At 42.5% G+C, this 10615-nt stretch overlaps 1 protein-coding gene across 1 annotated transcript in view; it reads right to left on the bottom strand.

Moving 5' to 3' along the window:
* Positions 1-1812, bottom strand: part of LOC132854634 (uncharacterized) — a 1827-nt gene extending 15 nt beyond the window's left edge. Inside the window, exons 1-2 of the mRNA XM_060883184.1 lie at positions 1659-1812; positions 1-975 (exon numbers count right to left, since the gene is read on the bottom strand). The exon at positions 1-975 is cut by the window's left edge and continues 15 nt beyond it. Coding sequence (XP_060739167.1) covers positions 482-955 — 474 coding nt within the window. The 5' untranslated portion in view covers positions 956-975; positions 1659-1812 and the 3' untranslated portion in view covers positions 1-481. The remainder of the gene's footprint in view (positions 976-1658) is intronic.
* Between the last annotated feature and the right edge of the window lie 8803 nt (positions 1813-10615).

The following is a 10615-nucleotide window of genomic DNA, read 5'->3' as shown; positions in this document are numbered from 1 at the left end:
TTATAAATATATGTATTTAAATAGAAAATAAATTAATTCACCTACAAGACCCACAACAAAATAAACCATCACACGTACTTTCATCTTTTATAGTATTACAGAAAGTAATTTTAAAAATTTAAAAAAAGTTATTTTATCACATTTTACTGTAATCCTTTAACAGCTGATGTGTTTGCCCGGATATCACTTACAAAAAAATAAAAATATATATTTTTTTTACATTATTCTTAAATTATTTCTACTAATTAATCATTCTAAAAGCAAAAATGTAACTGTTGAAGCAAGCAAATTTAATACAATTGTATGAATATTGGAAAGTTTTGGATACTGGAATAGGAAAGAATAATGCAGAAAATGACTCAAAAATACTTTCTAGAAGGGAGAATCAATTGAGTGCAATTAGAAAGTAACAGACATTACAGAAGGAATAACATTAAATAATTTTTTTAGGCTAAAATAATCTCCAAGTGTTTCTGTCCCATCAGCCTCCACGCAGACGGAGGGTCATATGAATGGTGCTTCCAGAAACAATGCCGTAATCCTGCAGCTTCCTGCCAGAGTCGAGCTGTCGACCGTTGTAGATCAGCCGGTGCTGGTCCTCTGGTACTCCTTCTTTTTGGCGTACCTTTTTCATCAACTGATCAACGGTTTCATCGTCAGTGATGTCATATGTCTTCGTCTGTCCCTTCACATTCTTCACAAACACCTGAAGTGGCACGGGAGAATTGGAGATCAGCAGCATCACTGTTACCCCTGAACTCAGACCATAATGGCTCACAGTCCTCTGGTCATTGTCCAGCTGCACGACACACCCATTGGTGACAGAAAGCCTCAGCCGTGAAGGTCTTGCATTAAAGATTTGGGCGACTTTTTGCTTGAGTGCACCAATTGTGTCACCTGGATTCACTCGCACGGTCTTTGTTTCCCCGCTCAGGACTTTGATGATGAGCTCCATAATATCCTCTTCTTAATGACCTTTGCAAAAATTTAAAAAAAAATCAGATTAGTGTCATTTAAGAAACTTTTTGCACTTAAGTTATAAGGCTAATGGAAGCTTATGAGCACCAATCATATGATTATAACACTAACCACGTGCATTAATTACCACATCCCCAACTATATAAATTTGAAATTAGTGTATTTTGAACATGGAAGTAATGAAACATGGAACTAGATCAATCAAGTCAAGTGACTGTGGATGTAAAATGTCTGCCAGCAGAGTTTACAGCTATATCATGTACATTTGGGGCTGGAACCCGGATGGTACTCTCAAGTGTACACTTTTTATCACCTTTAGTGTGAAAGTTGATGTGGCTCTAAAAGATAATTACACTTAAATGATGTACCATAAATATGGTATGGTGCATTAAATCTATATTTCTAAGTGGAGTTTTATATAAAATCAGAAGATAACCACATCACACAGTGATAAGGAAAACTACAGTTACTGAAAAGGAACAAAATACACTTTTGATATTAATGGTGGTTATAACCTTCTATTACATTTTTTTACCTTCAGCTCACCAAACATTCACAAAACTTGTTTCCTTCATATTTTATCACTGATCATTTGCCATCATAATAAGTTTATTCAGCTGCTCTCATTGTGAAGCACGCATATTATAAAAGTACAATATTTGAAAGCAAGTTAAACTTACCTCCTTTACAGGTGATGTATTTGTCCTCAAATGTCTTTTTCTCTTTACGTCCTCGAGCATCAGATACAAACCCAGACAACGCCCCCTGCAGCTGACCGCGGGTCCTAATATAGTCTAACAGACACGCCCATTATCAGCATGACCACCAATGGGAGATGAGCGAGTGCTCATGTCTCTAACCAATAGAAGAGGAGCACAGCCCGCCCTCCGTTAGGTTTTGCTTTCCGAGGTTTAATGCAGTTTCTCACTTTCGATTTCCGGACATCATCAGAGGCAGAAACATAAACAAACCACTTTCTGTTGTTCATTAACTGGACGTTTCTTTGTACCTCAGACTGAAGTAAATGACACGATAATAAATGCTATTTTCACTATTTCTGTACACAAAAAGGCATTAAAATGCTTTTAATCTTAGTTTTTGAATATAATAAAAGTTATCCACTTTTTGTTTACAGCAACAACAACAACAAATAATAATAATAACAATAATAATAATAATAATAACAATAATAATACCCAGCCCTGCATAGACATCATTAAAAAGTGAATCATATAGTTGTGTGATAGTGTACTAATTATATTTAAATGAAAACATCACTAATATCTGAATACATGTGTTTTTTTTATTATTTATATTTTTGTACATACATATTATGTACATTATATACACGTATTGTTTGGTTTAACAATCAACATTTCTAGAAAGCAGCTGTTCAGAAATCTGGATGTAGATTTAGTTCCCTAATGAACAATCTAGAGACAACAGTGTTGAGATGATAAAGTCCCTGAGATGATGAATGTGTTGAAAGTGTTCAGCATGAGCAGGCTGTGATTAAGAGTGCTGAGATGAGCACAGGACTGTCTTTAATTTATTTATTCTTTATTTGTCTTTAGAGAAGCAGCAGCAGCAGCTCTGAGCTACAAATGTGTCCTAGTGACAATATTCCAGTGAAGAAATGAGAATATAAAGTCATGATGAAAATGATGACCATGTGGTAAGAAAGATCTGAATGCATGAAAACCTGACCCCTAGTAGCACTTCATCTGTTCATATCTAGAGATTACTTACAAGCAGGGTTACAAAGACAGTGACTGTAGTAAACATGCTGGCTTCATAGCTTTTGGCATCACGCTGACCTATTCTTAAAAACAATCACTGTTTTACTCATTTATTGTCAGGTAATCTTTCACAGATGTGTCAGTTCATATTTCTGCTTAACAAAACTGCCTAAAGGTCAGAAAATTATTTCTGGTAACTATGAGATTAATGAATAGTTACTGCATAGTCATAATTATTATTAAATTAAACTTTAGATGGATCAATTGGAAAATATTAATCAGAAGTCAACTAGGACATAATGTGCTCTGGAGTATGAATTTGGAAAAGAAAAGGAAAGGCTCTATGGCTGGAATAAAAGGGCGACATTTTATTATGTAATTTCCTTCATTATCTTTTTTGTTTTTCATTATTATTATTATTATGTTTTTTTTTTTTTTTTTTACTTAAATCTATGCTACGAAGGTCATTTACAATTAAACCCCAGTGATCAACTCCACATCCACCCTGAACTTGACCTGTATACAGCACTAAAACAATCAGTGATCATGTGGGAAGTGATCATGTGTCTTCTTCGGAAGAGGGATGTTTCCTATGGGAGAAGAAAGGATAGTGTTTGTTTTGAATTATTACTGCCAGCAGCACAGTTGGTTTCTGCTTTGTGTATTTTACAGGTGTGCTGGAGAAAGGAAAGTGAAATTAGGTCTAAAGGTAACGGTGACGTAAAGGGGAATTCCAGTTTAAACAATCCGTGCAACACATTCCTGAGCTGGGATTGTTGTTGTTGCACAATGGAGAAGGTGCCAGTAGGTGGCTTCAGAAAGGAAATCAAAAACAACACCAGAAAATAAAGGATCTGTTTCATTTGTCCAGAAATTCCAAGATTCCCTTTAATTAAGTCAGCACTTAAATAATTAGGATTTAACTTACAATTTTCAAACAAAACTCTTTGTATTTGGATATTTTATCATCATCTTGTTTATAACTCCTAAATGTTTCCAGACTTTTTCTGATATTTCTCTTTGCTAAGCACATAAAGCTCTGATGTGAGATAAATAATTTTAGCATAAGAGACCATATGGCTTGAAAATGACCTGTGTGTGTTTTTGTGTGTGTGTGTTTGTGTGTGTGTGTGTGTGTGTGTGTGTGTGTGTGTGTGTGTTTGTGTGTTTGACTTTAGTTTGCTGACCTGCAGGTGCTACAAAATATTCCTCCTCTGTGATACTGGAGAGTCAAAGAAGTTCCTCTGCGCAGTTTCCCTCAGTCACTGTGTTTTTTCTCAGATACAAGGCACAAAGACAAACTCTCTTGGATCTAATAATAATAACAACAAATTGTCATTTATTTAAAAGATACTGATATTAAGCCATGGCATAAATCTAATTGTTTGTTGTTATTGTTGGTGCCTGAAAAAGTGTGCTTCAATATATTTGATTAAGAAAATAACAGACACACACGTACTGTTGAATGGAGGCCTCTACAGTAGAGTAGAAAGTATTCAAAATATTATATTGATATTTGATACTCTAAACTCTAAAGTATCAGACAGATGAAAAGAAACGCTCTAAAGCACAGAAGACTTCAGAAATAATGACAGTGCAGTAAACAGTGATAAGCTTAAGGTAATCAGGCTACAACACCTAGTAGAGGTTCAGGTTTTTTATAAGATTGATATACTTCTTTTGGTTATTTATCTTTTTCTTAGGACCAAAAGACTAGCAGGTAACGCAAAAGATTCTCCTAAACCTGTGTTCTTATTAAAATCAAGTCAGTCTATTGTTAATTCTGTGTTCGAAAGCACAGAATGATCCTGGAGAAACGTTGTCTCTGTGTACTGCAACAGGTTGAAATGACAATAAAAGCTTCTTGACTTGACTTGACTTGAACAGTGTTTGGTTTTGGGATTGAGCTTGTTCTGACATTTATCTTAGAATCTGGATTGAAAGTCTACTTTCTCACACAATTTTTTATTTACTTTTAGGAGATTTTAATATTTAACATAAAACAGACACAGGGATACATTTAATAGATTTGATTACTTCTGCATACAAAAGTTTTCTTTCCTATTGGACAATTTACATGTTCTATTTAACCTACAGGGTAGTGTGTTGAATTGTACTAATGGCTTTATTCAGTATAAGAGTTGTTTTTTATACACTTCTTATCTTAATAGAATTCAGTGAACCATAAACTATTTTAAGATTTAGCTTTATGTTCTACAAAGTTAAAAGTAAAAGTACTGAGATAAGATAAAAAAACTTAATGTAATAAACTCAGTGTAAGTGTAAATGCAGCTGCTGAATTCAGTTAATAGAGATTTTGTGATAATACATTCAATTTTGATGTTTTCTAAATATTATATGATGTTCTATTGATATTCTGTGGTTACTAAAAACCCTATTAATAAAATGTATCCATATTGTGTTGGTTTCATCAGTAAAACAGTTTGAGTTGTTTGTTGATTGTTTAGATTCTCCTAACTGAGAGTGATGTCACACCACATTAAACCCCACCGGACTCCAAAAATCCAAAAAATCTAAACTAACCCAACCACATAGAAGATAGATGACATGAATCTGCATGTTGTACATATGGACTTCATCTTAATCCACATACTGATATGTTTTAGGAGGAAAAATAAAGCCAGTGCATCTGTACATTAGCGCTAGCTGAATTTCTGCTGCCCTCCTGTTTTAAAATGTCAAATTCAGCACTTTTTCTGGATCTCTGATGCCTTGAGCTGAACGTCAGAGACACACAAGACACAAATATTTAAACATTCTCTTTTTAAAATACAGTAAATAATGACTGAAATGACTAAAGACAAAAAGGAAAATGTAGGTGGCTATAAAATCATTTTATTTTTGCCTTGAAAATCATCTGTACAGTGAATTATTGTTTTTGGTCATGATGGTGTTTAAACAGTAGGAACATTTGAGTCAGTAATCAGTCAGTAATCAGTGCCATTGATCTGCTGATCAACAATCATGTAGTGAAGGTTGTGAAGAGATCTTTATCCATTTGTTTACTTGCACTCAGGTGTGGATTCACTTTTTTCTGTCACTACATTTTGTTCTGTGCAGTTTTGTTGAGTAAAAATCTTGTCTACATGTCATGTGAATAATTGTATAAATTGTTTAAAACTGAAAAATGTTTAATTTGTTTAAAACGTATTTCTCCCACTGCACATGACACAACCAGCACAAACATTAAAGCTCTCACACAATGTGTAATGACAGGTCATGAGACTGAGGATCCATGTGCACGCTTTTAATACAAGCTCGAGGTACAGACAGGCGTAGGTCAGAATCGGCAGTCACAATATCAAAGGTGAGGCAGAAATCAGAAACGGTAATACAGGCAGAAGGTCGGGGCAGGCGGCAGACAATAACAAAGGGGAGCAAAAACCAAAACAGAGTCAAAACCATGAATTCACTGACAGACAAACGCTCAGACCGATAGCAGAGGCAAATCGAGACTTCGCAGAGAAGGGAAGTTCAAGATCCTGTTTTATAGAACGCCTGTGATTGGGATCAGCTGGTAGTGGTAATGACAGGAGCGGTGGCTTGTGGGAGATGTAGTTCGGGAGTCGTTAGAACTCGGGTGAAGGTTCCCTCTGGTGGCGGTCAGGAGACAAGGCAGGTGCTTCATTCATAACAGAGCCCCCCCCCTGCGAGCGGCTCCCGAAGCGAGGAAGAGCGCGCCGTCGGGGCCGCCCGCGAGGTCGAGGGGCTGGCTTGTCTGGATGGGACTGGTGAAACTCAGCAGTAAGTGAGGGGTCTAGGATGTCCCGTGCTCTCACCCATGACCGTTCCTCTGGTCCGTATCCCTCCCAATCGACCAGGTACTCGAGCTGGCCGCCCCGGCGTCTGGAGTCAAGGAGGCTGCGAACCTGGTACGCTACCTCGTCCCCGATCAGCAAGGGCGGTGGCGCTGGTGGTTCGGCAGTTTCCTCTCGCCCCCCTCTCGGACCGTCGGCAGGCTTAAGGAGTGAAACATGAAACGTGGGAGAAATGCGGTAGCCTGGTGGAAGTGCCAGGCGGTAGGAAACAGGATTCACCTGTCTAAGCACCTTAAAAGGACCCACGAACCTGGGGCTGAGTTTCCTGCAGGGGAGACGGAGTCGTATGTCGCGGGTGGAGAGCCATACCCATTGCCCTGGCTGATAGTCAGGATGTGGTCTACGCCGTCTGTCGGCTTGGCGCTTCTGGCGGCGGATGGCTCTCTGTAACTGGCGGTGTGCCACGCTCCAGGTTTCCTCGCTCTTACGGAACCAATCATCTACGGCAGGTAGATCAGAGGGTTCACCGGACCAGGGGAACAGGGGAGGCTGGTATCCGAGGACACATTGAAAGGGCGTGAGACCGGTGGCTGGCTTGATGAGCGAGTTCTGTGCGTATTCTGCCCACATTAGATATTTGCTCCAGTCAGTCTGGTGATCGTGACAGTAGGAACGAAGAAAGCGAGTGAGCTCCTGGTTGAGACGTTCGGTTAGCCCATTGGATTGTGGATGGTATCCCGAGGTTAGGCTGACGTTCATATTCAGTCTTTTGAAGAAAGCTGCCCACACTCGGGAAGTGAATTGTGGGCCCCTGTCCGAGACGATGTCCTCGGGAATGCCGTAGAACCGGAACACATTACTGCACAAGGTTTCAGCTGTCTCGAAAGCCGTGGGTAGCTTGGGTAGCGCAATCAGGCGGCATGCTTTGGAGAACCGGTCTACGACTGTGAGGATGACGGTACAGTTATCGGACTTGGGCAGGTCGGTAATAAAATCGATGGCGATATGAGACCAGGGCCGTTGAGGGATGGGTAGAGGTTGCAGTAAGCCTGCCGGGAGCTGATGTGATGACTTGGACGTGTTGCACACGGCACACCTCCTTACAAACTCCTGGGTGTCCTGGAACAGAGAGGGCCACCAGAAAGTGTTTCGTACCAGATGGAGCGTGGCTGATACGCCGGGATGACCGGAGCTGGGTGTAGTGTGTAACAGATGTAACAGGGCGGAGCGTAAGGTCTCGGGTACGTAGGTTTTGGTAGCGGGACAATCGTTGGGAGGTGGAGATAGCGCGTTGGCCTGGGAGATCTGGGTCATGATGTCCCATTGGATTGGAGCGATAATTCGAGTCTCGGGAATAATGGTCTCTGTCCGAGAGGGTTGGTCAGGTTCATTACTCAGGCGGGAAAGTGCGTCGGCTTTGATATTTCTCGAACCGGGTCTGTAGGTTACTGTGAAATTGAACCGTGTGAAGAACATGGCCCATCGGGCCTGACGGGGATTCATCTGCTTGGCCGCGCGTAGGTATTCGAGGTTCTTATGGTCCGTAATAACCGTGAACGGCTGTTGGGCGCCCTCTAGCCAGTGTCTCCACTCCTCGAAGGCCGCTTTCATGGCCAGTAACTCACGGTCCCCCACGTCATAATTGTGTTCCGCGGTAGATAGTTTCTTAGAGTAGTAAGCACATGGGAACAACTTGTTAGCCGGACCTTGTCGTTGAGAGAGCACCGCTCCGATGCCTGTGCTGGATGCGTCTACCTCTGCTACGAATGGCCGAACCGGATCAGGGTGATGCAGGATGGGAGCGGTTGTGAAGCGCTCTTTCAGCAGGTGAAACGCTCGAGTTGCTTCAGGTGACCATGACCGACGGGATGAGGTTATGATATTCGGCCGGGAGGTCGGGGTTGACGGGAGTGGCCAGCGCGGTGTTTGCGGAGTATAGTGGAAGCAGGGCTTTGGAGGGCTGGTTATGAGGAGCGCAAACTGGATCCCATGATATAATCCGTGGTTCTCTCCAGGAGATGATCGGATTGTGGAGCTTTAGCCATGGCAACCCCAGGATCAGAGGATGACGGGGAGAGGTAATGACGTAGAACCGGATCGTTTCGCGGTGATGGGAACCCACCAGTAGCTCGATCTCTTCGGTAACGAATCTTATCCGTCCTTCCCCGACGGGTCGACCGTCTATCGCTTCGACGGCTGCGGGGACCTCACACTCTGTCACGGGGATGGCATTGGCTTTGACACACTCCTCTGAAATGAAGTTTCCAGCAGCACCGGAATCAATGAGTGCCTCTAATCCAATACTTCCGCCGAGTACGTTCAGGCGCACGGCGAATCGGGCGTCTGTCTGCGTATGCGAGACGAAACTAGTCACACTCACTAACTTGCTCTCGTTCTGTGGTCTGACGGGACAGGAGGGCAGACGATGCCCGGGCGCACCGCAGTATAAACAGAGCCGGTTATGCATGCGACGTGCTTTCTCCGCGGGAGTGAGATGAGCGGAGGCATGACGTGGGGGCGGAGCGCCTTCAGAGGACGGAGAGTGGGTGGACGATCGCCGTGCTCGGATCAGATTGTCGAGACGGATGGACAGATCCATAAAGTCAGCTAAACTTCTCCCTTCATCACGACAAACGAGCTCGGCTTGCAGTTCATGGCTCAGACCCTTCCGGAAAAAGAGCTTGAGAGGTCTCTCCCCCCAATTTGTCTGAGCGGAGAGTGTGCGGAACGTTAAAGCATACTCCGCTGCGCTGTGACTCCCCTGGGAAATATTCAGGAGACGCTCCTCTGCGCTCTCTCCTCCAGCGATGTGATCAAATACGCTGCGGAACTGGGCGAGGAAGTGGCTGAAGGAAGAGAACGCTGATCCATCCTCTCTCCATACGGCGGTGGCCCACTCCAGAGCCCTTCCGGTAAGCAGGGTGCAAACCAGGGCTATACGGCTGGCGTCGGTAGGATAAATAGCCGGTTGTTGTGTCACAAACAGCGAACACTGCATAAGGAAACCCCTGCTTCTCGCCGGGTCACCGTCGAATTTTTTCCGGGAAGGCGAGCCGTGGATTAGTGGCCGCGGGGATCATGCTGGCGGTTGTGGGGATACTTTGCAGGTGCTGCAGGGCTGTGACAAGTTCTCCCGTGAGCGACGCAAGGTGAGCCAGCTGTCGGGAGTGGTCGCTGACTGGCTGAACTTGAGAGACGAGCTGTGAGGCAGCGGCTGGATCATGTGGCGGCGAAGTCTTCTGTAATGACAGGTCATGAGACTGAGGATCCATGTGCACGCTTTTAATACAAGCTCGAGGTACAGACAGGCGTAGGTCAGAATCGGCAGTCACAATATCAAAGGTGAGGCAGAAATCAGAAACGGTAATACAGGCAGAAGGTCGGGGCAGGCGGCAGACAATAACAAAGGGGAGCAAAAACCAAAACAGAGTCAAAACCATGAATTCACTGACAGACAAACGCTCAGACCGATAGCAGAGGCAAATCGAGACTTCGCAGAGAAGGGAAGTTCAAGATCCTGTTTTATAGAACGCCTGTGATTGGGATCAGCTGGTAGTGGTAATGACAGGAGCGGTGGCTTGTGGGAGATGTAGTTCGGGAGTCGTTAGAACTCGGGTGAAGGTTCCCTCTGGTGGCGGTCAGGAGACAAGGCAGGTGCTTCATTCATAACACAATGCATTTTACTGCGGTTTCAAGACACAGACTGTACTGTAGTGATGGATTCAGGACAACTGGCATGTTTTTGGAGAACAAAAGTATCTGGTACATTCAATATGTGGAATAACCTTGATTTTTAATAATAATAATAATAATAATAATAATAATAATAATAATAATAATAATAATAAATGTGTAGTTAAGCGGCACAGATCTGGGGGTAATTTACTTGCTAAATTACATTTGTGTGGAAATTTCTGCTCTATTTTACACCAAAACACTCACTCAAGTTTACAACTGTAGCTGACAAACAATTGTAAGAGTCTTTTAGTGTCCAGCAGATGTCAGTGTGTGTGTGTGTGTCAGAGAGAAAGAGAGAGAGAGATAGAGAGAGAAAGAGAGATGAAAGCACAATATTTCTGATAAATTTCCTGATTTTATGTCATTTGTGATGTCATATTT

The sequence above is a fragment of the Tachysurus vachellii genome, chromosome 12 (genome assembly GCF_030014155.1).
Source record: "Tachysurus vachellii isolate PV-2020 chromosome 12, HZAU_Pvac_v1, whole genome shotgun sequence".
Taxonomy (NCBI): Eukaryota; Metazoa; Chordata; class Actinopteri; order Siluriformes; family Bagridae; genus Tachysurus; species Tachysurus vachellii.
Note: the sequence above shows the minus strand (reverse complement) of the source record. Positions and strands in the feature narration are given on the sequence as shown.